Source organism: Spermophilus citellus (assembly GCF_964194105.1).
Source record: "Spermophilus citellus genome assembly, chromosome: 6".
Taxonomy (NCBI): Eukaryota; Metazoa; Chordata; class Mammalia; order Rodentia; family Sciuridae; genus Spermophilus; species Spermophilus citellus.
In genome coordinates, this window is record NC_138187.1 from 97082400 (window position 1) to 97108667 (window position 26268).

At 40.6% G+C, this 26268-nt stretch overlaps 1 protein-coding gene across 1 annotated transcript in view; it reads right to left on the reverse strand.

Annotated features, from left to right (window-relative positions):
- Nucleotides 1–26268, reverse strand: part of RYR2 (ryanodine receptor 2) — a 610498-nt gene that overhangs the window by 258821 nt on the left and 325409 nt on the right. The window contains exons 17-20 of the mRNA XM_081299889.1: nucleotides 18140–18235; nucleotides 3513–3631; nucleotides 2854–2987; nucleotides 1269–1510 (exon numbers count right to left, since the gene is read on the reverse strand). Of these exons, the coding sequence (XP_081156015.1) occupies nucleotides 1269–1510; nucleotides 2854–2987; nucleotides 3513–3631; nucleotides 18140–18235 (591 nt within the window). The remainder of the gene's footprint in view (nucleotides 1–1268; nucleotides 1511–2853; nucleotides 2988–3512; nucleotides 3632–18139; nucleotides 18236–26268) is intronic.

A 26268-nucleotide genomic window follows, 5' to 3' on the forward strand; every position in this document is an offset into this window, starting at 1 on the left:
CATTCACCTGCCCAAGTGCCTATTTCCTGCAGAGTGATACTGAGCTAGAGAGATGATAAGACTCGAAGGCTGTAGTTGTAATGTATTTAAAAAATAGACATTATCCCTATTTTAGCTTGGACAGGCCTTTGAAGTTAGCACTCTTTGCTTTTGAGTGGTCTACAGGAAACTTTACCACGGGAACAAGGAACCGTAGCTGTCATCCAGCACAATGAACCTGGGTGCAGGCATTGCATGCCTCCCATGAGGACCCCGACCATAAGCCTAGATAAACTATCCAGAACGCATCTCTTCTGAGACTCTGGCATTGAATAAAGAAGAAAGTCAGTAGCTTTTAGTGTCTGATACAACTAAATAGTCTTTTTACTTTACAAACTTATTATCATGAATGCAGATTTAGTTGACTTTAATTTTTAAATTTCTTTTCATAAGCTGTTAGACCTATACAGCATTATAAGTGAATAATACTAGTATTCACGAGGCAGAGTTCAGTTTTTTATAACTGAACTTTCTTTTCTACACACTAAATACTTTGAAAAATATGCCAGGGTCATAGCAGGACTATGTTCTAAATGCAGCTCTACAAACATAAGCATGTGTCTGCAGAACCTAGATCAACTCCAGCATCTATAAAGCATCTACGTAATTAAGAGCCAGGCTTTTAAATCAACTAAACTATGACTCATTATGAATCAGAGAAAGGAATGTTATTTTATAACATATAGTACTCATTTTCAATATATGCTCAAGCAACAGAACTGGGAACTAGTAAAATGAATTATACATTTATCTTCAACCCTTTCTGCCCTTCTTCAGAGAAGTGTTATTTCATCATGGCCAGTCTCCTCACACAGCACCATGCAGAGTTCTGATTCCTTCCTCTATGTTATCTTGGAGGAGGCTAAACTCATCTACTACTTCTAATTACTTACCAGGGTTTGTGTTTTGTGCTTTATATATTGGAAGCTAACCTCTGCACATGGCAATTAAAGTTGGGAACACAAGTTTGAGCAGTTCACTCATATACTGGAATGCTATTTCTAAAATACACTGTTCGTAAGCAAAATATCCCTTTTAACAAGGTACTAAAATTGTAATTATTTTATTTTTCTCTAGTGAAACTCTGCTTTCCACTAACTCTTATTCAATGTCTCAAATATTAAGTTTCTGAATAATATGTGTCCCTGACAGAAGTGGCCCCAATCACTTTCAGACATGCACAGCAGGGTCACAAGATGTCCATCAGGAAAGAAAAAAGAAGTGCTCACCTGACCAGAGATGAAGGCCATCAAACCCGTAGGAGAAGAGGTCATCACCAACGCCATTGCCGCCCCACTCCTCGCCCCCTCCAGGGTAAGGCGAGTACCCCTCAGTGGAAGCCCAGCCCACTCTCAGGTGAGTCGCTTCCGCTGTCACGAAGGGCTCAGTGTGGTCCACCATGAGCTCATAGTACCACTTTTTATACTGAGCAGACCCTTCACTGACACCCAGGAAGATGTTGGGCCTCATGCTTCAAAAGAAGAAAAGAGCGTGTAAGTGGAGGACAGGCCTCTCCCTGTGTCCTATGCCCCTCACTGTTCTGAACCTCAGTCCTGCTTTTCTAGGGAGCCATCCTAATGCATCCCCTTCAGTGCTACAGAGAGGTTAAAACAACCCAAGGCAGCACTCAGTGACAGCCAGCCTCCAGGCTCACCTTCAGGGAACAGTGCTTGCTTTTTGGCCTACTGGGTAAAGCCACTCCAGTGTCGAGGAGTTTGTCTTATTTGCTCTACATCATCTTTTGTACCATTAATCAAATGTAAGCCACAAAGTGAGACACTTGGGGCAGCAGGCCTCTGGAACTGATGGGATGTTTACTGACCCAAGACATGCAGATAATTCCCAAACTGAGCTTCACATCACATGATGTGAGTCTGAAGCAGGTCCCTCCCTTTGTGAGAGAACCAAGATGACAAGTAGGGGCTGTTGCCTCTGTGAAATTGTGGCCAGTTATATTTTAATTCTTCTATCAGGAGACCTACACTCTGCAGTCACCCCATTAGTGGTGTCCTCAGAAAATACACTCGTTAGGACAGGGCTATTATATAAGGAAGCCTTAAACCAACCCTGTCCAAACAATGCAAGGCAGGACACACCACTGGCCCCACACCTTTGTTTAAAATAAGATGAAGTAGCACATCTCTCTCGGAATCACTGTTTTGTTTATTTCGAGGGGCAGGAAAGGAAATGGTGACAAGGCATGGCAGATAAGAGCTGGGTCTGGAGCTAGACCTGTGTTCCACCCCCCAGCATCCCCCTCAATCTGAGGTAATGTCAATGTCTGGGAACACATATACTCACACACGCTGACAGTGTAGAGCACATGGCTTGGTAGCTGGCACTTTATACCCAACAAACGTTAGACTCCTTTAAAAGGAGATCTGACTGAAAATGCCATTTCATTGGCTGTTCGTGAATTTGTGGTATTTCAGACTCCTTTTTATCCTACATAGTGGGAACCTTGAAGTGGTACTGAAGGATAAGGATTGTGGTCATACTGTAAGAAGGCATAACATAACTATATACAACCACAGCCCTGTTTAGTCATTAGCCTGCTCCTGAAAGCATAAGGGACAATCCATTCACTCGTGAACATGAACAGAAGCTTGGGTTCATGATAAATCTGTATTTTGTTTGGTTCATCTATTATCATTATACCATCTGGTTGGTACAAAACAATCCTTACATCATTCACTGGGGAAATACACTAAAAATCCTAATAAAACAAAGAGAACATCTGTACCTGGCTACAGAGCTGGACCGAGAGCTTTTTCTCCATGTGACCTATTTGTGACATTGTCCATATGAATTTACCTGCTAACGTGGTTCACAAGACGAGTCTGCAGTAAAAGATCACGTCCTGGCAGGAGATTGTCACAGATGAGATGCTGGTTAGACCGGACAGCGACCCCATGGCAAACACAGAGTGAACACAAGACATCCAGGACCTGAAAGAAAAGCCATTTCTGCTAAGTCTAGTTGGCCTCAGATCTGGGCTTGGGCAGCACCTTCCAGGAAGCTAACCCACCCTCAGTGACATCTGACTCAGCAGTTTCAACACACAGTGGGCACTCCCCAGGTTCTCCAACCTCCCTCCACAAATTAAGAGCTGTTCACACCCCACTGACACTAGAAAGAAACACAGATCAGTGTCACCCACCCACCACTATGAGAAGCACTAGTGAAAAATTCCATTTTTGAAAAGCTACTTAAACACATATTTTACTTTTTGTTTTTTAATTTAATTAGTACATGCAAACATTAAAATTTTACATATTTTATAGTACCTACATGTATATGCTGTGTAATGTTGAAATCGGGGCAAACATATCTATATGCCCAAATATTTATCATTTCTTTGTGGTGGAGACATTCAAATGCTTTCTTCTAAGCTTTGTAAAATATACAGAATACTGTTGCCTCACTTTAAATGATTCCTGAATTCATTCACAGAAATAAAATGGCTTACTTACTTTATGATTTCTCCCATGTTTATCTAAAAGTGAGATAATAGATTTAATATGTCCTTCTTTAATAATATTTAGCGCTTCTGGACTTTCCACTAACACACAGTGTAGAACTTCAAGAATACCTAAGGATAAAGCAGAGGGGAAATGTGACTGGTCAGCCCACAGGGATGTTCCTACCTTCACAGGTGATGAACTGTGCTCATTCTTTGACAAAGAACTATTTCGTGCTTAATGTGTTTGCCACAGGGCACTTCAAGAGGTGACAGGTGGCATTTGCAAGAAGGAACTAATATCCAAAAATGATGAAATCAGAAAGAAGGAAAATGCAAAACCCTAACTCAGTGTTAAGTGAGAAGGCTGGTAATTCCACTGGGGGATGCAAGAAGAAAAGGCACCGAGGGCATCCGGCTGCTCCAGGCCAAGCAAGGCAGGGTGGGAGGGGTTACAGTTTGGATATGCAGGGTCCCCAGGAAAGCTCATGTACCTGGAACAAGAAGTAAAAGGCAGCAATGTTCAAAGGTAAGTGATGGGCTGCGAGAACTATGACTTAATCAGTGGATGGATTAATAATGTGAATGGAGGTAACTGTAGGAGGGTGGGGCATGTGGAGGAAGCACGTCACTGGGGACATGTCTTAGGGCTCTATATTTTGCTCCTGGCCCCTCGCTGGCTCTTCTTCCTGGCTGCCCTGAGAATGATGCCCCTCCTCTCTCATGGCATTCCACCAAGGTGCTCTGTCCCACTCAGACCCGTGGCAATCGAGTTCACCGACCATACAATGAGCCTCTGAAACCCTGAGCCAAAATAAACTCCCCTTCCTCTAGGTTGTTCTTGTCAGGTGTCTCAGTCACAGCATTAAAAAGCTGAGCAACACAGAGAGCCTCAGTGAAGGCTTGAGCAAAAGCACACTGGTGTGCTTCATGCAGAGAAAGACCAGGAAGGGGAGAGATCACACGGGGCCAGGTTATGGGCATCTTGGTACTGCAGATGTAATCCTGCCATAAAGCAGCCTGCTCCATGCAGCTCCAGCTCTTTGATGTTTATACTATGGAATGTTTCTCAGTTTGCAAAACGAGAGAAATATACAAATAAACACAAAGTAAATAGAAATACACAGTAACATGCCCATGGAAAATACAGAGAATGACTTAAAGTTTGAAAAATAAAAAAAAAAAAACTCCATTGTGAGAATGGTTAGCATGAACTTAAAAGCTTCATGAGTACATCCGTGTTCATCCTTCTGCATCAAGCTTGCCTTGTCAGTAATTGGGAATGCCTGGACACCAGGAGCCCAACGCACAGAGAACACGGTATCTCTTTCCCCTCCCCCACCAAGCACATCCATATACATCTATACGTTTATCTCAGAGTTACACAGCATCAGAAGGGCCTCTGAAGAACCTTGCAGAAAAGTCTACACACTTCAAATACAGTTCACTGTCTTAATAAACAAATTTTCAGTATTTACAAAGGCAGAATACAGAAGCAGCTCTATGGATGTCACAATGTACACTAAACTCAAGTCCCAATCCATTAGAAAATGAAGGTTTTCAATACTAATTTCTTTTCTTATGACTTAATTTGTTAAAATATGAACATATATTTGGTTTAAAAAGCATCCAAAAAGATCTTGAGATAATTTGAAAGTTGTTCAAAATCCGTGGCTGTTTTCCAATAGCCCAGTGACAACAGAAAATCAAAAGGAGCCAAAAATAATAATAATGAGAAGCTAAGTTAAAGACGTTTTCGAAAGTGATCCAAAACTCTTCACTACTTTTGCCATTGTTACAAATACAGCAAGGAAACAAACCCAGTCATTCTAGCTGACCTAACATAGGGGAAAGGAAAAGCACTTTTAAAAGACAAGTCATGCAAATTCCTGATGTTTTGTCTTTTCCATTATTCATTAATACAGAATATGTGCCAGTGTACTTCTGTAAACAAGGTTTTGTTTATTTATTTGCATTTTTCCAGGCACATTCATTTACAGATTATTATGGCCACTTCCTACTGCAAGGCAGAGCTTAGTTTGACAAAGACCTTACGTCCACAGAGCTTATGGCCTGTTATCTGGCTGCTGTGGGTTGATGTTTGTTTTTCCCTTAAATTGATACGTTGAAATCCCAAGTGATGGTGATAACATTAGGAAGCAGGGCCTTCTGGGAGGTGACTGGGTATTGAAGGCAGACCCTTTATGAAGAGGATTAGTGCCCTTAGGGAGGGGACCCAAAGAAGATTTTCTGTCTCTTCCACCATGAAAGATGAGCTTTCTACAAGGACAGAAAGTCCCACCAGACACCAAATCTACTGTGCCTGATCCCTGACTTCCCAACATCCAGAACAGACAGTAACAGCTTTCTGTTATTTATAAACCACCCCATTCATGGCACTTTGTCTAGCAGCCCAGACAAACTAAGACTTCGGCCTTTTACTGCAAATGTGAGCCAATCTCTGCTACACATTCAACCATTAGGAGTAAAAAGACCAAGAACAACAAATTCTCTGGTTAAGAAATAGTCATGAACATCCACAGCATACATAAAACAGGATATCAGAAAAGGATGTAAGACTGGATTTCAGAAATAAACATATCAAAATCCAAGAATGGTAACGTGACAACAAAACCCTGACGTTTCTTATATGTGACAGTCTAATAGAAGGACTTCAGGATTTTGGCTTTAATATTAAAAATCCTTTTTCAATTTTGCCTGGTCAGATCCTACAAATAAACAACTGAGCTTAATTGTATACTGTGTATTTGTACAAGTTCTGACCACAAAACATCAGAGAAAACTTTTACTTTGAAATGTTGGAATAAGTTGTGAATATGCTGTTTTTCTAAAGTGAAAATCTTTTGAAGATAAACAAACTGGAAACACCAAAGGACTCATTTTTCAAAACAAAGAATATACTTTTATGGGCAATTTAAATTCTGCTGCTGTGGGCCTTGAGCTCTTGGTTGAGAAATGATGCTTAATAAAGATGAGAGCGACACTCGACTGAAGATGACTTGACCACTGAAGAGCACACGTGCTGGGTAAGACCCAGAGACAGCGATGTTTCATAAGGCTTACGGTTGTGTCCTCAGAGAAAAATGTAAAAGCTTGGAAGATTTTAATAGTATTACCGGAATGAAAGAATTATGAATGTACTACAGATTGTGAAAAAAAAAATAAGAAAAAAGCAAACTTTGAAAACTAGTAAGGCAAAGTAGTTGGATTTTGCCAGTTATACTAAATAATTTTAGTGAATTTTTAATAACATAGAATGATATAATGTATAATATAAATTTTTAAGAGTAGATATACCTTATGATGCAACTGTATACTTTTATAAACCACTATTTTTAAAAAGACCACAAGCTGATACATAAAAATGTCAGTGCTGGTTATTGCTGGAACAGTATGCTTCTCTTTCAATATTTCGAAGTTCTATGAAATGAGTATGAGTGATGATGACAGGGGATCCTTCTCATGTCATTAACATCTTCAGAAAGAAAAGCATGTGCAGGAAGGAAGCCAGGGGGAGCAGAAGTCATGGTCAGGCTGGCTCCATGAGGCAAAGGTCCAAAGAGTCTCTCTGTTGTTTTCTGGAGTACCCCTCGATTCAGCAAGGTGAGGCTGTATGAGGCTCAGTTAAATGTTAAGGCACAAATTTCTGTGTGGGCTCATGAACTTGAGAGGTTCAATAAAGATACATAACTGTTGCTTTATCCCACTAATGTAAATTAAACTGCAACAAGAGAAAAATCTGGTATTGCTTCCCAGCTTGCCTCCTCTCCAGGGTGGGCATAGCAATCTGGGGAAAATGTAGACATAGGAATGGCAGAATCTTAGCCTAAGCTGACTGAAGCCGAGTTTTCTCCCCCTGTGTAAGGAAAGTTCTGCTCACCCACAACAATTAGTAGGAGTTGGATTGGGAAGCAATGAGTAACATTATTACAACACATTTTTAAATTTTACTGTGAATTTTGCATGTCACAGTTTGAAGTACCATCAGCAAGAGTATTTTTATTTGCAATTATAATGCACATCAATTTTAAGTCAAGAAACTGAGTTTTAATAAAAGATCAAATTCTATTTTCTTAACATTTTCAACAAATAATCAAAGAGAAAGGTAAAAAGAAACAACGTGCATTTTGCTCGATTTTCTGTAACAGAGCCCAATTCATGAAACAAATGGAGATTATTCTAAATAGGAGTCCCATATTTCCCCAAAATGGAGAAAGAAAAACAGATTAAACTGATGTTAATATTCAAATATATAAAAGTTTAAAGAAAACAATGGCATACAACAGCAGGCAGGAAAAACACATAATTGCACATACTTCAAACTGCTTGTCAAGGTTCTGAGGTGAAAGAAGAAACTATTCTCACTATATCTTGAACTCACATAAAACTAAGGAGAAGAGGAAAAAGTGACAGAGGTTAAAGTATAATACAGCTTCGTGAAATTAGGAAAGAGGAAAATTTTAAGAAAAATGGAAGTTAGTGTCTCACATTCTTATTCATACATAACATCATGAAATATCATGGATAAAGTACAAAAGCAAAAAAGAGGGGGCCTAGGGAATGTTTTAAGGTTTGTTTTGATACCAGGAATTGAGTCCAGGGGTGCTTAACCACTGAGCCACATCCCCAGACTATTTTATTTTGAGACAGGGTCTCACTCATTTGCTTAGGGCCTTACTAAGCTGCTGAGGCTGGCCTTGAACCTCTCAGTCTCCTGAGTCACAGGGATTATGGGTATGCATCACTGCACCTGGCTTCAGGGTGTGTTTTTGGAAGACAAGAAGGATGTGAGCTGAAGCTTCCTGGGGTCACTCAACAGAGGCAAAACACACAGAATGAGCAATGTGATTATGATGTACTGTGTGTGTCCTCAAGCTCCCAAAGGCTGGCTGCCTTCAATTTAGGGATTTATAAAAGACAAACTAGAGGCTAACAGACAATTTACAGAGGATCAATTAAAGGCAGCTCCTGATAAAACAACTAAATAACAATGTTAGAATTTGATTCTATACTGATTTTTTTGTATCAACTGTCACATCTCAAAAGCCAATAGAATGCTGAGTGACAGTCTTGAAACCATACATTTTGTAAGACATTCTTATGTTGCTGACTCCGTGCTTGGGCGGGGGGTCATTTTGTCACTTATTCTAAAATTCATCACGCAGTACATCAGAGAGGCCACATGCTGTGCTAGATCCTGGGAATGAACAAAAAAAGGAGCAGAAGTTGTTATCATCCTGGTCTCACAGAGCTTACAGCACGTAATTTCAATCCTAGCAACAGCACCTCCTTAGACCTTGAAAGAGTGACCTCTAAGATGCGTGGTCGCACATGCTTCATCTGTAAAGTGAAAATTATAATAGAATCCACCTTATAGCTTAACTGTGGGAATTCAGTGGTGTAATCCTTACCCCAAAGGCTTGAGAATGGAAGTATTTCAGATTTGGGAATATCTATATATACATAATGAGATACCTTGAAATTGGGACCAAAGTCTAGACATAAAATTCATTTATATTTCACCTTATTCACACAGCCTGAAGGCAATTCCATGTAATATTTTAAATCATTTTGCACATGCAACCGAAGCCTATGTCCCACAAGTACCAGGGGGTAGGAGTGTTATCCCACTTGTGGACGCTAGGGAAGTGGTGTCCTATGTGTTCTGACTGCTCTGCCACATGAAGTTAGGTGTCCTGCCTTCCACTTTTTGTGTCATTTTGGTGCTCAAAAAGTTTTGGATTTGGATCATTTCAGATTCATGATTTTGGATTAGGGATGTTCCACTTACATGACATTCTCAGCACAGTATCTAAATCCATCTCAGATTTAGGCTACACAGTGAAAATCTAGGCAGTCAGTAAAATACTCAAAACTAATGACTGCATTCTCCCTCTGAAATGAAGAATCCACAGAAACGCTGGAAGATGGAAAACATGGTCTAAAGCCTCTTAAATGAATTTTAAAAGCCATGTACATGTAAGCATCTGTAGGATGAATTCTCCAGCAAGAGTATGCAGATTAATCAGTCCTTCAGAGCAGGCTCTGAGCCACGATGTTGCACCTTGGTTAGGCCATGGACACTTCACTTGAAGCATGGCCAAAAGGCAAGTGACCCAGTGCAATTATTTGATGAAGGGTCATGATAGGATTCGTGAATAACCAGAGTGGCACTAGCCAGGCCAGACAGTGGCAATAAACAGCTACCTATCAGTAGCAGTCATCACAGCTGCAACCTCAGTTCTGCTTCTGTCAAGGAAACACCACCTCAGCACCCCACGGGACTATGCAGGCCAGGAGGAAAGTGAATCACCATCTGCAATCTTGTTTTCTAATAAGTGTTCCCCAAGTGAGGTCTCCCTGAATCCTGTGGTTTTTCTGAAACAAGACTTCCTCTTTATTCCTCTGGCTCACCAGGATTATATGAAAGTCACACTGAAGGGCTGTGCAAGGAGAAACAGAATCAGTAAGAAGTGGCGAACCTGTGTAGGCTACAAGTGGCCAGGCTCCAGAGAAACCCTGGTAAACGGAAGGAAGCAGGACAGAAATGTGGATTCCAGGAATTGTCCCCCCACCCACCACAAAAACCCCCGGGGAAACAAAAGTTCCCCTGGATTAGGGGCTGGCAGGAGGAAGTGGTTGCATGCAAGAGAGAGCAGGCCAATGAGACAGGTGGCAACAGCTAACATGTACTTGTCCTCGCAGGCTGGCCACTGCTGGTCTTCTATAAAACCTGCAGTGCAGCAGCAGCTCAGGATACTGGGCCAGGATGGATTAGGGTCAAGACAGCACCAAACTCAGGGAAGAGACAGAATAGGAGCCAGGGGACCACCTGCCCTCAGACATTCCCTGGTCCATGCCTGCTCATCAAACCCCGAGAAGCCAGTTAATACAAATCACTAGCCTGCCTCTGTCAGATCAGGCTCAACTATGAGCCAGCAGCTTCTGCCATACTTGCAAATCTAGAGGGTTCTGCACTGAGGTGTCCATGGCTCTCAGATCAGGCCTCATGCCCTTCCTCAATAGGGCTCATCAGCAGCTGACACTCCAGGACAATTCAAGCTCCCTACTTAAAGGAGGGACCTCTGCCAGCACAATTACCATCAAAGAATCATATAATGTACCATTGAGACAGAATTAAAAACAATCCAAGAATGTAAAAGAACATGGTTAAGTGTATACAAAAAATTAAACACCTTCTGTGAACCTGAAACACTATTTAGTAACAAAACACATTACAGAAGCAAAAGGTCTTATAAATCTGAACAACCCTGGAGCCACCATCCAGGAACTAGGCCACCAGGGACTGTCTGTCACAAAAAGTTAAAAGGACACTAGGAACTTCTGGTGCCTATTACTTGAAATGACCAAGATGCATGAAAAGGTACCGTGGGAAAATGAGTACAAAATCACCCAACTATATAGCACAAAGGACTAAATTTTTTTTTTCCAACACTGAGATGGTTCAAGACATTTTTTGGAAGAAACTTTTTTAAAACTGTAATTTGTTATCCATCTCATCACAGTCAGGCTTGAAGAAAAGCATTCTGAAAACAGTAAAGATTTCAGGTAACAAGCTAATTGTTTTTCCTTTTTTCTATTAAAAATGTTTTGTCCATTCATCTATTGAAGGGCTCTAGGTTGGTTCCACAGTTTAGATATTGTGAATTATGCTGCTATAAACATTGATGGGGCTGTGTCCCTGTAGTGTGCTGTTTTTAAGTCCTTTGGGTATAGACTGAGGAGAGGGATAGCTGGGTCAAATGGTGGTTCCATTCCCAGATTTCCAAGAAATCTCTATACTACTTTCCATATTGGCTGCAAAAATTTGCAGTCCCACCAGCAATGTATGAGTGTACCTTTTTCCCCCACATCTTCGCCAACACTTATTGTCGTTTGTCTTCATAATAGCTGCCATTGTGACTGGAGTGAGAGAAAAAAATGTAGCATATATACATAATGGAATTTTACTCAGCAATTTGCAGGTAAGTGGATGGCGTTGGAGAAGATAATGCTAAGTAAAGTTAGTCAATCCCCAAAAAACAAATGCCAAATGTTTTCTCTGACATAAGGAGGCTGATTCATACTGGGTAGAGTAGGGAGGGGGAGCATGAGAGGAATAGATGAACTCTAGATAAGGCAGAGGGGTGGGAGGAAAAGGGAGGGGGCAGGGGGTTAGCAAGGATGGTGGAATGTGATGGACATCATTATCCAAAGTTCATGTATGAAGACACAAATTGATGTCAGCATACTTTATATACAACTAGAGATATGAAAAATTGTGCTGTATATGTGTAGTAAGAATTGTAATTCATTCTGCTGTCATTTAAAAAAATCAATAAACATAAATAAATAAATAAATAAAATAAATTTGGCTACAAGTTAAAAGAAAATGCTCTGTCACTTACAGTTTACTTTGAGAGACCTCCCCTTCACCCCCGTTTCCCATTGCTGGTAAAAAAAAAAAAAAAAAAAAAAAAAAAAAAAACAGCAAAATACAGGAAGTCCTCCAAATCAGAACTATTTTCTGTCTTTTTCTTCTTTTTCTTTTCAGATACAGCAGGAACATGGCTGCTTTTCTAGCCTAGCTTAAAGACGCCTGATTTTTGACACTTGACTATTAAACTAGTAACTTTTAATTACTATTTCAAATGTTTGGGATGAATATCTCTTAAAAATTAATTGAAATTTCCCTGCCTTCGCAAGTGATCAGTCAACATAACATCACTTGCATGTCTGGATGTGAATGACCCGATCATTACATAAAACATTAATCACTGTGTGTGATACAGGTGAGCTGTGGGTGCTGGTGGATGATGATGGTGTGGATTCCTAGGGCTGAAAAGGTACTGACCTAAGTAGCCACTATTAAAGATTTGCTTTAGAAAGTCTCCAATGGCATTATGCTGCTGCTTAGTTTTTTTTTTTCCCCCGTTCAGGAGCACGATCTCTCAGGTTCAGCATGGCTAGTTTCCCAGGAAATCCAAAGTTCATGCTGCCTTTCCAGAGCCTTCTCTGGCTCACTGTCTCCTTCTCTGTTATCATGGGTACTGCTTGAATTGCAGCTTACTATGCTTTCTACACCAGTAACAGTGGAACAATAATCCATGTAGCTCAGACTCAACTAGATGTCGAAGAGACGGGGCTCCCAGGACATAGGATTCTGGGACTTCTGTCTTTGGAAAATCATGAGCTTTAACTCTGCAAGAACTGGTTGTGGCAACTTCAGGAGCTCTAGCCTAACCTATTTTCAGGTACTCTCAATCATATTGTATAAGAGCACAAAGCTTCCACGTATGTCTGCTCCACAGACTCCATCTGCTCACACCTAAAGGGGCTCCTTCAAAGCACTTAATAAGTGTTGGGAGGAATTCACAGGTTTCCCATGGAAAATCCACTGGCAGCACTGAAACTCTGTGTGGGAAATAAAACGTGCCAAAAGTCTGCCTTTTCTGACTAGGTGACGTCTGCTCTCTCTTATCCCCAAACAGTATTTCAAGGGCTGGGAACCCTAAAGAAAAGCTTGACCTTCAGAAGCACATCAACTGCACTTGCTCAGACCAATCTCGTATCTTTGCAACTAACTCTGTCCCAGGCATAATCACACATTAAGCCTGGGACCATAACTAATTTCTCTTTTATTCCCCCAAGGAATTCAGAGCAGTTGTTCTTATTAACTGATCAGGTACTCTAGAAGAGCTTTAGGCACTAGAGACCCTGGTCAACTGGTGATGATGCAGAATCTGACAAAAGAGTAAAGTCCTGTTCAGCTGCCCTTTCTGAGCCATGTCATCCCATTATGAGAGAGAGGGGAGCTGGCTGAGGCTACCACAACTTCTATTCTTCCCTCGTCCCCTCATCTGCCCACCTAGGGCACACGCCTCACTTCCACCAATTCCTGAGCTTCTTTGCTTCCAGATTGGCTCTGACCCAAGTAGAGCTGAGGGGCCCCAGAATAGTCACCCCCTGGGAACAGCACTACCTCATACCCTAGCCCCTGGGGTGGAAAAACTTCAAGGCACAGTCTGTGTACTTCCCTGGTGAAAGCAGCTCTGGTCACCCACAGCAGTGACTCGCTTGTAACACAGCCACTCTGGCCCCTTGCCTATCTCATGTTCTCATATCCCAAAAAACTTGCCTTTGAATCTTATGTCAAGGTCAACTTCCAACGGGACTCAAGCCAAGGCAAGCTGTTACTTTTCCACTTGAACAAGTGGAATGAGGTATATGAGATCTATCGAACAGTATGGTAGATATAGTATGGTTAATAAGAGAGTATATTTCAAAATCTCAAAGGTTCTCACAAGAATAAATATCCAAGATGATGGATATATTAGATTGAATGAATAATTTCCCATGTGCACATATTTTATGACTTTGTATCCCATAAATATGTGCAATTATAATTTCTCAATTTTCAATAATTTTAAAAATTGTTCTGTTTTATTCTCTCCCCCCCCTTATAAAATTTGGTGTTTTTAGATAAACATGATAGAGTGTACTTTGACATACATACATGAAGTACAACTTCCCATTCTTGTGGCTGTACATGATGTGGACTTACACTGGTCATGTATTCATACATGAACATAGGAAATTTATGTCATGTTAATTCTATTGTCTTTCCTATTCCCATCCCCTCTACTTTCCCTTCATTCCCCTTTGTCTAATCTAATGAACTTCTATTCTTCCCTCCTCCCCTCCTGTGTTTTAGCATCCATACATCAGAGAGAACATTCGGCCTTTATTTTATTAGGATTGGCTTATTTCACTTAGCATGATAGTTTCCAGTTCCATCCATTTCCTGAAAAATGCCAAAATTTCATTCTTATTTATAGCTAAGTAATATTCCATTGTGTATATGTATCACATTTTATTTAATATTTTTTATTTACATATGACAGCAGAATGTATTACAATTCTTATTACACATCTAGAGCACAATTTTTCATATCTCTGGCTGTATACATAGTATATTCACACCAATTCATGTCTTCATACCTTTACTTTGGATAATAATGATCATCACATTCCACCATCATTAATAACCCCATGCCCCTTTCCTTCCCCTCCAACTCCTCTGCCCTATCTAGGGTTCATCTATTCCTCCCATGCTCCCCTTACCTATCCCACTATAAATCAGCCTCCTTATATCAAAGAAAACATTCAGCATTTGGTTTTTTTGGGGGATCACACATCAGATAGAGTACTAATCTCTAGGATATATTGCGGGGTTTCTGTTCTCATGACTAAAAGGCTCAGGGATCACTCCAGTTGAACTCGGCTAACTGGGCTGTGCAAAATAACCACACAAGAGACACAAATACCTTTTTCTTTGGGGTCGCTGTTAAGGCTCCTCTGACCTTAAGGGTCCGCAGGAAGAGAGAGAAGAGCACGCGCTGACCCCTTTTATTGAGGAGAAGCTATTCAAATGAGGCCAGGGGTCAGGTTTCAGGAGGCTGAGTCTATCTTCATGATTTCCACTGTCAGCAGGTTGACTGACACCTGGGTAGGCCACACCCAAGGGCACAGTAAGAGAAGGGGACACACACAAGGCACTTCTATGAAAGCTTCTATCCTAAAAAGGGCAAGGGGTTATATTACAAAGGAACAGGTGAGCGTAGCTTCACCCATGGGGCTGTAGCAAGACACACCCATGCAGGAGACACTGACCCTCGAACCCAAGAAGGGTGGGGAAAGCTCTGCCACATTTCTGTAACTGAGCACCTCAGCACCCAGCCAGGGAGTGTGATTCAGGCATGTACAAGGTTCGTCTCCCACAGTATATAAAGAACTTAAAAAACTGAACATCAAAAAAAAAAATAACCCAATCTATAAATGGGCCAAGGACCTGAACAGACACTTATCAGAAGATAATATACAATCAATCAAAAAATACATGAAAAAATGCAAATCAAAACCACTCTAAGATTTCATCTCCACTCCAGTCAGAATGGTAGCTATTAAGAATACAAACAATAAGTGTTGGCGAGGATGTGGGGAAAAGATACACGTATACACTGCTGGTGGGACTGCAAATTGGTGCAGTCAATATGGAAAGCAGTATGGATATTCCTTGGCAAATTGGGAATGGAACCACCATTTGACCCAGCTATCCCTCTCCTCGGTCTATACCCAAAGGACTTAACAACAGCATACTACAGGGACACAGCCACATCAATGTTTATAGCAGCACAATTCACAATAGCTAAACTGTGGAACCAACCTAGATGCCCTTCATCAGATGAATGAAGAAAATGTGGCATATATACACAATGGAATATTACTCAGCAATAAAAGAGAATAAAATCATGGCATTTGAAGGTAAATGGATGGAGTTAGAGAAGATAATGCTATGTGAAGTTTCACTATTTTTTTTAAAAGCTCCCTTGGTGACTACATTGCATCTTCCTATAGTTTTTGCTGCCACTTCTACTACAAATGATTTTTTTCCACCAGCTCCCACCCCCTTTTTTCTTATGTCTTAACTTTGGGACTACAGATCATTTCTCACAAATGGTATTTATATAAGCAAATATAATTGAGCCATTGAGGAGTGCACCAAGAGGGTCAAGAAAAACAAGATTAAGAGAAGCCCATGAGACTCTGCTTAGAAATTAGATTTTGTGTAAAAAATAGAAAAAGCTGAACCAGACACAAGAGAATACCATATCAGTATAACTATACCAAGTTTCACTTCCTTTAATAATCTCATACTCAACAAGTCAACGTAACAGGTCATTTAAGATTAAGGAAAGTGGCACCAGACAGTCAGGACCCATGAGGTGGCTGTATTGGTTAAGTTATTAAATTTCCCTAAGTCTCATCTGTATAATTTCCTCATCCAAGATCTGGGGATAATAACAGCAACTACCCCAGAGCCATCGTGAGAATTAATGGTTAGTGTTTGTAAAGCACATAAAACAGCACCTGGCATATCCTGGTTTATTAAGAGATTTGCACCTCAATGACTTCAATGAGATTCTTACAACATTGCTGGTAGAAGACACAATAGATCCTAAGAGGAATTCTGCAAACATGGTGCTTAGCTGCAGGTGAGGGAACATCTAGCTCTCTGGCTTAAACCAGAAGGGGCCACCAAGTTGACAGAACACTGGTGCCACCATTCCTTCAATTCTGCAGTTCCCCTGTCCTCTGTGTGCAGCTTTTATGTGACTTTGTTCCAGGCAGAGCTGAGGAAGTAGCAGCCTCTCTCCCAGGAAGGCTTTCTTTGTGAATCAGAGGCCAGAACAGGACAGCCAGGCACACCCAGACATAAGTGACATTCAGATTTTAACAACTGTGCTTTTCAGCTTCTAAAACTAAAATTGACAAAGGAAAATGTGCTTGAAAGGAGTCATAAGCGTAATGCCCTTCAGCTTCAGAGGCTGGTCTGTGCTCTGGCTTTCTAAGACTGACAGCCCATCATCCCAGACATCCACAGAAAACTGAGTTGGAAAATCTTTAGGAAAAATGTTTTGCACAGCCAGGAAAACCAAAGCTATGTGTGCTAAGCCACTGGTCCCACCGGCAGGGCAGGGCCATCCCTGGAGAGGCTCCGGGGCACCTGCTGCTCCCATGCCCACTGCGATCTCCCAGGCTGAGGCAGAAGCCCCCCTCCTCCCACCTGGCTCATATGCCCGGCTTCCTTCCTCATGCATCTGCTTCTTTCTCTCTATGAGCAACAGGAAGGACAGGAGCCAGGATCCACCACACAGTGAGAAAATAACTAAAAGTAAATTCAAGGACTCTAGAAATTGCCCAGGGGAACATGAATGCTGAGAAGGTATTGCTACTCTGCAGTAATAGCGGCGAGGGGTCTGCCATTTAAAGCTGGAGGCAACTCTTAATTATCAATGTTGCCTGTCTTCAATTGTATGGACAGGATGTAAATAATATTGGAGAGAAAGTGAGATGAAATAAAGTAAAATATGGAAAAGAACATCAGTGCTAGTGGGCAGACGTCTAGGTGACCCTGATCCCTTGGGACTAACCATTTTCTTCCCATATATCTCCTTATCTCAGGTTTTGACACCCAACCTCCCAGTGCTAGAGAACCTAGCGAGTGTGCTGCCCCTTCCCTCTTCCAGTTCCCCTCTTTGCCAGCCTGGCCATCACAGAGAAGTCCCCACCACACCAGAATAAAACAAGTTAGAGATGCCTGGATCAGGTTGATGGTAATTACTTTCCCATTAGACAGACTGTTCATCCGTTCTTACCAAAGTTCTCTTAAATGAAATGTTGTGCTCTGTGATTTGAGAAAATAATCTCTTCCCAAAACCATCCAAATAATCTTTTAAACATAAAGGGAAAACAGAGAATACCCAGCCCATTTTTCTGCTTATACAGTCCATTAGGAAAAATGAGAATTCCAGCTCTTCAGTGGCTCTCAGGACTTTATAACTAGACCTCTTTTAAAAATGGAAATGGACAGGATACTGTTAGACTGATATTCAGAAGTAACTAAGGACAATACTAATGACCCAATAAACACATTAGAGTTTCAGCCAATTAAAAAGAAACACATTGAGCAGAGTTTGTTTTTATGTCTTAAAAGGGCATAAAACAAGAGTAAACAGGAAAAATATCTCTCACCAAGGAGAGAACCGGAAAACATACCTGAGGAAGCTTCTAGTCTTTCCAATCTGCTGATCAGCCAGTCGAGGGAGCCAGAAAACTGAGCACAGTTTTTACGATTTCCTCTAATTAGAGCCGCTGCAAAAGAAGATGATTTCACATTGATACAATTTTCCAGTTCAAAAATCAAGGTAAGCTAATGAAAGTGCTCAAATGTTGGATGAAGAACCAAATATCTTCATGTATCACCTAAATCATATGCAAATGCAAACACACAGAGAGAAAACTGACATTAAAAATTACTTGATATTTATTAATGGGACTGAAACAATCTCTGCTCATTGGAAGGAAGAAATTCCAGAGAGTAGACTCCCACACTAGGAGGTAACAATGAAGGGGATGGAAAATCAGCAGCCCAGCAGTCCGCTCTCTTGGGTTCTGATACCTGCTGCTCTCAATTAGCAATGAGAGTCAAGTATTTCATCTCCCTAGAGCTCAGTCTTCTCTCCCATGTGATAAAGACATTAAGAGTAGTGTAGTTCTCCTGAACATGCAGCACAAAACACCAGGAGACATAACAGCAGGTATACAGAGGGGTGTAACTTAATGTGAATGGAGAAACGATGGGATGGCTATGGCTAGTTAAGTTTGGAAACCATGTGTCTTTTCCTACAGCTCTCCTTTCCACCTGGAGAGTCACATGGCATTCTAAAGACTCAGATAACCTGAGGTCACCTATTCTAACTGCATCTCACCTTTTTTACAATCCTTTCACCAAAGAACACTCTGTATATGAAATTCCTACATGACTTTTGTCTTTCAATCTAGTTGTTTTTACTTAATTAAAAAATTTAAAGTAAAAATTCAATGGATTAAATTATTTCAAAGCAAGCCCAGTATTTTTTTAAAAAAATAAATTCTGTCCTGGTCAGAAACAGCACAAGTGCTTACTAAGGGTTGTTGAGATTTTTGAATAATATTTAAAGAGAGGCCAGTAATTTTAAGAATAGCTCCATCTTATTTCATTATCTTTTTATAAGAAAGATGTATTAACAGGGAAAGGGTGCTGGGGATTGAACCCAGGGGTGCTTTACCACTGGGCTACATCTCTAGTCCTTTATATTTTTTGTTTGTGAGACAGGGTCTTGGTAAGTTACTGAGTCTAGCTTCAAATTTGCAATCCTCCTTTTTCAACCTCCTGAGTCACTGGAATTATAGGCATTCACCACTGTGCCCCTCAAGATGTATTAATTTTCATCACCATGCCCAGCAAGATATATTAATTTTAAAATCAAATAATACAATAAAGCTACTCTTTTTCCAAAACAGAGAAAAAACAATGGCATCCACATTCAGAGTGGCATGGCAATCACCATCAGATGTGTCAGAGTGCTCTGCTCATCTCCAAAGTACAACAACTTTAAAAAGTGCATCAAAATGTTATTATACACAGGCTCTCTTCTAAATGAGGAACGAGCCTGCCATGCCTCAAACTGCTCTTTGATCTCTGCCTAGTTGGCCTCGAACACAAAGTTAAGACCCTTCCTCCTCCTGGCATCATTCTTCCTTTACTTCAGAAATACTGATGCAAATGCATCAGGCCCTGTGGCTGGCACAGCAAATTTGAACCTGAATATAAATCCCTTTCCATCTGATACTCTTACTGTACCTTTGCACAGGGCATGAAACTTAGAAGATACATTATTTATCAGCATGAGTGCTGGCACAGTCTTCTATGGAATAAGAGTGTAGAGTTGTTAAATAACTAAGTTACATGTTAAATATAATAAAAACATTTTGAAGGAAACTTAAAAAAATGCTAGCTTGCTGAAATAATTTCATTAATGTTGAATAACTAACTAAATCCCTAAACTTTCATTGAGTCAGAATGTGAAATGCAGGCAATATTGGTAATTAATCAAAAATTATTATTGCAAAAAAGTACTTTTAATTATGGATGGTCCCCAACTTAAAATGGTTCAGCTTACAGTTTTTTAACTGTACAATGGTGCAGAAGTAATACACGTTCAGTAGAAACCAACCTTCAAATTTTGAATTTTGATCAGTTCCTGGGCTACAGAGAGGGAATACCATGCTCTCTAGGGACAGGGATACCGAGCAATGGGAGAGAGCATCAGATCCCAGTCAATCATGGGACCACCATAATTCACAACCCTCTGCAATGTGCTGTGTTGCCAGCATGTGTGTGTGCACGTGGCGGTGAGGGTTATGCCTATTCAATAAACTACACAAGGCATCCATAGGCCCCTTCCTCAACATTCTTCATCTTGGGCCCAGAGCAAAGGTGCCAGTCATCTATGGAATAAGATATCTGAAACTGTGAGCCCGAAATAAGTGTTCCCCGTTAAAGTTGATCTTGTCAAGTATTTTGGTCACAAGTAGTGTAAAAGCTAATTAAACATTGCAGAAACGGTCACCTCTGCCATATTACAAAAGCAGCCATCCATCCTGTTTGTTGCATACTTTGAATTGTGAGAAATGAGTATTCACAGAGAGTTCACCAGAGTCATTTCTAGACATCTTTAGAAAATCATGCCTGCCTTCCATCATCCCACAGATTAATTTTGTGGACGTCAGGAAAGATGTATGAAAGAGGACCTCAGAACACTTTCAAACTATGAGTATCTGTGTCCACAGCACCTGAGGTCTCCCAGGTGGCAGCTCATAAATCTACTTTTTTTCATTCTCCACCTAAAACACATATTAAATCTATCCATGTCAAATTCCAAATTATTATAGATCATAGTTCCCACATCCCTCTCCTCTTTCCAGGCTAACAACACACTCTGAAGAAAAAAAGAAAAGCAAAAGAAGGTTCTGACTTATTTCACACACAAACCTAGAAGCAAATCTACCATCTACCTATTTGGAGGAATGGGGCTGGGGGAGCTTCATGAATTACATAACCCTATTGATATTTGAACCACACCTTTTGTAGCTGAATAAAGGGCAATAAATTGCAAATAGATTATAGAATTTCCAATTATTGTGCAGATCTGAGACTCTCCCAGCCAGACTGAGGTAGAAACATGCATCCTTGATATGGCTATGTGTCAAGCAATGACAATGAATTTAACAGAAGTGGCAGCAAGTAGATGGTCCTGAAGTCTTCTGCACATCAAGATTCAACAGTTTTATTTGTTAATTTTTCTGGTTATAAAATCAATAATCACTATAATAAAAACAGAAATCAAGAGAAATTAAAAAAACACAATTTAAAAAATTGTCTCTCACAATTCTACCTACCTAAAACACCTGTTGCATTAAAACTATCGTGTGGGGAGGGTGGTGGTGGGAGAGAGAAAGTCTATTTACACTGATAGAAAAATGTTCTGTTTTTTAACTTAACTGGAATTAATGGACAGCTTTTCTTTTACCATCATTTTTCTAGCATTTGTCAGATATGTTAACTGTTTTTTTTAACAAAAGTAATGCATTTCAACAGATAAATTACAGAATACACAGGAAATTAAAGTAGAAAATCAAATTCCTTCTTCCAAGAAGAAAGCTACCTACCATCCCCTCCTGTGTGCACTTTCAGAAATGTTCAGTGTATAAACAGGAGGTGCCTTTCTCTGCGTGTACGTGTATGCATATGTATTTGGTATGAGGATTCAACCCAATGGCACTTAAAAACTAAGCCATATCCCTAACCTTTTTAAATTTTTATTTTGAGACAGTATCTTGCTCAGAGCCTAAGTTGCTGAGGCTGGCTTTGAACTTGCAATCCTCCTGCATGAGCCTCCCAAGCTGCTGGGATTACAGGCATGAACCACTGTGTCCGGCTCTCTGCATATTTTCACTTTCTTGCTATCAGAATCTTAATCCATACATAGCAAACCTTTGCATTTTATTCTCCACTTAACATCAAACCATAGGTTGTCACACTAAAAGGAGCAGCTACTTATTGTTTCATACAATTTTCCAAATGACAGCTTCATCTCAATTTTCAATAACACAGTACTGCCCTATGTAAGTGAACTGTAACTTACATAACCCTGGTATTAGAAAGTTTGCTTTTGATTTTATCTTATGTGCAAACAATTTTACAGTGGATGTCCTCTTCACATTTGTACAAATATGTCTGTAGGACACATTTCTTAAAGTAAAATTCCCCCAAATAAAAAGGAGATACCTAAAATTTTATATATTTTGTCTGAGCAAAGTTTGGCTTTTTGAATTACATCAATTTACACTTCAAGAAAGAACACATTACTAGACACTTTTCCCCATGATGAGTATTTCAAAATTTTTATCTGTGCCAACCTACTAAGTAAAATGTTCTTATTTATTATTCCAGTTTGCATTTCTTTATTTGTCATATTGAAAGTCTTTTATTATTTATTATTCTTGGACTGAAGGTCTCTACCTGTTACCTATTTTTCTATTAGGTAATATTACCTTTTCTTACAGATTTATAAAAACAATGTATTTTAAAAACAGACTTTGTCTTTTGTATAGCTTGCATATTTTTGCAAATTCTCATCTATTTTGATTCTATGATGATATAATCTTAAAAGTTGTAGATGCCATATAGTCAATTTCATCAGTCTTTGGCTACTTACTTATTCCCACGGTTATTCAGATAGACAGGCAGTCCAGTCAGCAACTGATAGGCAACAGTTAGTCGTGAGTAATGGGACCATGAGATTAAGGGAGTAATTCTATAAAATGGATTACTGTGCTGACCCCCACATGCTTTCTTTTACCAAGCAATTTACCTTTAACCCTACCTGGCTTAAGTCAAAAGGATGTGTTATATTCCTATTATCTGCAGGAGAAATGCAAGCCCAAAATGCATAGGGGAAGACCACAAGTTATCTGGGGGAATATTTTTTTCACAGACCAGATCCTAGAACTCAGGGAGATGAGGCAAATTTCACTTAATTATAAAATCTGTAAGAACCAGTCAGCAAGGGCCAAGGTGACCTAGACTTGCCCTAAACCCTTGCTATGTGCAGTGGGGACTTGGAAATCTGATGCCATACTGCTGTCAGTCAAAAGTCTAGAGGTGGGCCTGGGAAAGATTCTGGAAACTTCCATGAGACCTATAATAGAACTGCAGGGCAGGGAGGGACACTCCTCCCTTCTAAGAAGACCTACTCTCTCCCTTGAGAGAGTGCCCTCTTCCATCCCTTCTGATAAACTCACTACTCTACTCTGGGTGGCACGTCTGCAGTCCCTTCTGGTGTGATGGCAACAACTGGTGAGAAAGGACGGTGGGGCTGCCTCAGCTCTGCTATGGGCACTGCAACACAACCACACAGCACTGTGGCTGGCTGTGTTATCTTTGCTACCAGTCCCTCTCATGCCACTATGAGCTCCAGAAGAACAGGCACCCTACCCTAGCTACCACTGTCCCTCAATGCCTGGGTCAGGGCCCCTCCCATGGTGAACAATCAATTCATCTTTGAGAAATGGATGAAGGTTCTATTATAATCTGAAAGATTCATATGCTGAAATCCTACCCCCCAGGTGATGGCCTTAGGAGGTGGGGGCTGTGAGAGGAGATTTACGTCTTAAGAACAGAGACTGCAGAAATGCAACTAAATGCCCTTGTAAAAAGAGACCCTAGAGACACCCTCTCCCCTTCCACCACAGAATATGCTGGAGCCTTGAGCTTGGATTTCCCAGCTTCCAGGATAATGAGAATCAAACATCTGTGATTATAAGGCACCTATTTTATGGTCTTTTTTTATAGAAACCCAAATAGAACAAGACATTCTATCAACACCAAGAGATTCATCAGATGCCAAGTCCATGTGCCGCCCCCTGCTTGTTAGCCTCTGTTATAAAAAGACGTCCCACCAGGACACCACACAGGAATTAAGATGCTTGAGAAAGCAGGTAGAAGGGAAAAGGAAATTTTCTGAAGAATTTAAATAAACAAACACCCAGAATTACCTAGAAGAAACAGGTGTGGAATGGGCAATGAACAGAAACTCCTGAGAGTAGCAAAGTGCAAATGTAAAGGTCAAATGTATTTGCATACTAGGGCATTTTCATTTGGGGTAAGTATACCTAGAATTGATTTCTTGTCCCATATAAAAAATAGTTTAAAAGTAAAAAATATCCATGTGCCTGAAATCACTGTGTTCTCAGTGACATGTGACATACATGGTTATTATACCATTATCTTCCTTTAAGGAAAATTTCTGGGAATTCTAACTATGTCAATATGAAGTAACAGCACCATCAAATCTTTCTTAATTAAATGAGATGTAAACAATTAAGGGAATAGACACATATATTTAATAAATATTCAAATTTCTTTGATACAGAGTAACACCAGACGTGCTGGAGGTGTGATTCTGAATTGGAAGAAAGGACTGGGAGGACCCCTGGCAGAGAAACCATACAGTGGGCAAGGGAGAAAGGACAAGATGAGGCTGGGAACAGGGCAGGGTGCTCTAGAGGCCAGGCTTAGAGGCAGGCAGGCAGCGTCAGCAGCTCTGGACTTTCGGTAGGAAGAGCATGAGCCTCCCTGCAGTCTGAAATGAAGATTGACGGGGAGGAGGCAGAGACAGCATCCAGAAATCTTACAGGATCTAGATCAAAATCACTCAAGTCTCAAATACAGTCTGACCTCCATATCCAATGGGAACAAAACCACCGGAACAAAACCCCTCAAATCCTAAAGCCCTTTGTGTAAAAATGGCTTTGCTTTTTTACATTATCTATAAATGCCTTCCTGCAGAATTTAAATCATGGCTGAGTTACTTAAAATGCCTAACACAATCAGAATACCATATTAATAGTTGTTCTGATGTATCATTTAGGGTACAGTATAGATGCCAAGCTTCTGAATAGTTTTAGTCCATGTCCAATTTAATCCACAGAGGCAGATCCCATAGTTGTGGTGAGCTGACTATATTTAGAGTATCAGGTCATGTGTGTGAGATGGAAATGGTATCTTCAGAGAACATGTGGGATTATAGAGGATAAAAGTTTCAGACTGGAGATAACTATATAGAATGCTGTACTTCCTCTCACAGACCAACCACAATCATGATCCTATGTGTACAAGCTAATCCAGAACTTTCCTTATTGTATCCACTAATTCTAAGTGGTTATTTTAAAAACCTAAATAACAAGAGAAATGAAAGTAGATTTTGGAGAAGAAAATGTTACTGTGTCAACAGGGAAACAATAGTGACACAAGTATCCAAAGAAATTGGCATAATGGTTAGAAGAGCAATGTAATGTGATCTGCTAAGCATTTGACACCTTTACCAAATTTAAGCCACCCAATGACAAGGGAACTCAATATCGCCATTTTGCATTTTTCATTGTAAATACAGGTGTCACTGGCTACCTGCCCAGCATGTTTCCAAGTGCCTAACATCATGAAATCATGTAATCAACACAACAACCCTAAAAAAAAAAAAGTACTTTTACTTCCTCCACTTTTTTTTTTGAGAGAGAGAGAGAGAGAGAGAGAGAGAGAGAGAGAGAGAGAATTTTTTAATATTTATTTATTTATTTTTAGTTCTCCATGGACACAACATCTTTGTTGGTATGTGGTGCTGAGGATCGAACCCCGGCCGCACGCATGCCAGGCAAGCGCGCTACCGCTTGAGCCACATCCCCAGCCCTACTTCCTCCACTTTTAAGATCAGAAAATGGAACACAAATCTGTCACCATGCCCAAGGTCACGTCGTTGGCAGAGCTAGGCAGCTGGGGGCTTGAGTGCCCTTTCAGGAATGGGTCCCTGGCCAGTCAAACCCAGTAATGGGAAAACTCCCTCGCCTGCCAGAATGACTGGCTAATGAAATGAGAGCTGTGGTTTATCAAGGGTTTGGGAATTGGCATGTTCTCTCTGAAAAGACAGCTAGCTACTGGGAGCAGGCTTCTTCTACTTCTCCCTGCCTATCAGAGGACACCTAGGGCACCAGGAACTGACAGCACCCTGCAGAGGCAATAAGTGGGAGCGAGCAGTACAGGAGGCTGACCACCTCAGAAGGCAGAGTGGAGACACAGTGGAGGGATGAGTGCCAGCTACATGAGCCCATAAGGCCCCTCTGTTGCTTAAGGCAGTTAGGGTTTGGAGACTCAGCTACTCAGGACTGAACACATCCCAAGACACACCATCCCGCCTGCAACTTCTCCTCCTCTTTTGATTTGACTTAGCCATTTTAAAATCACCTCT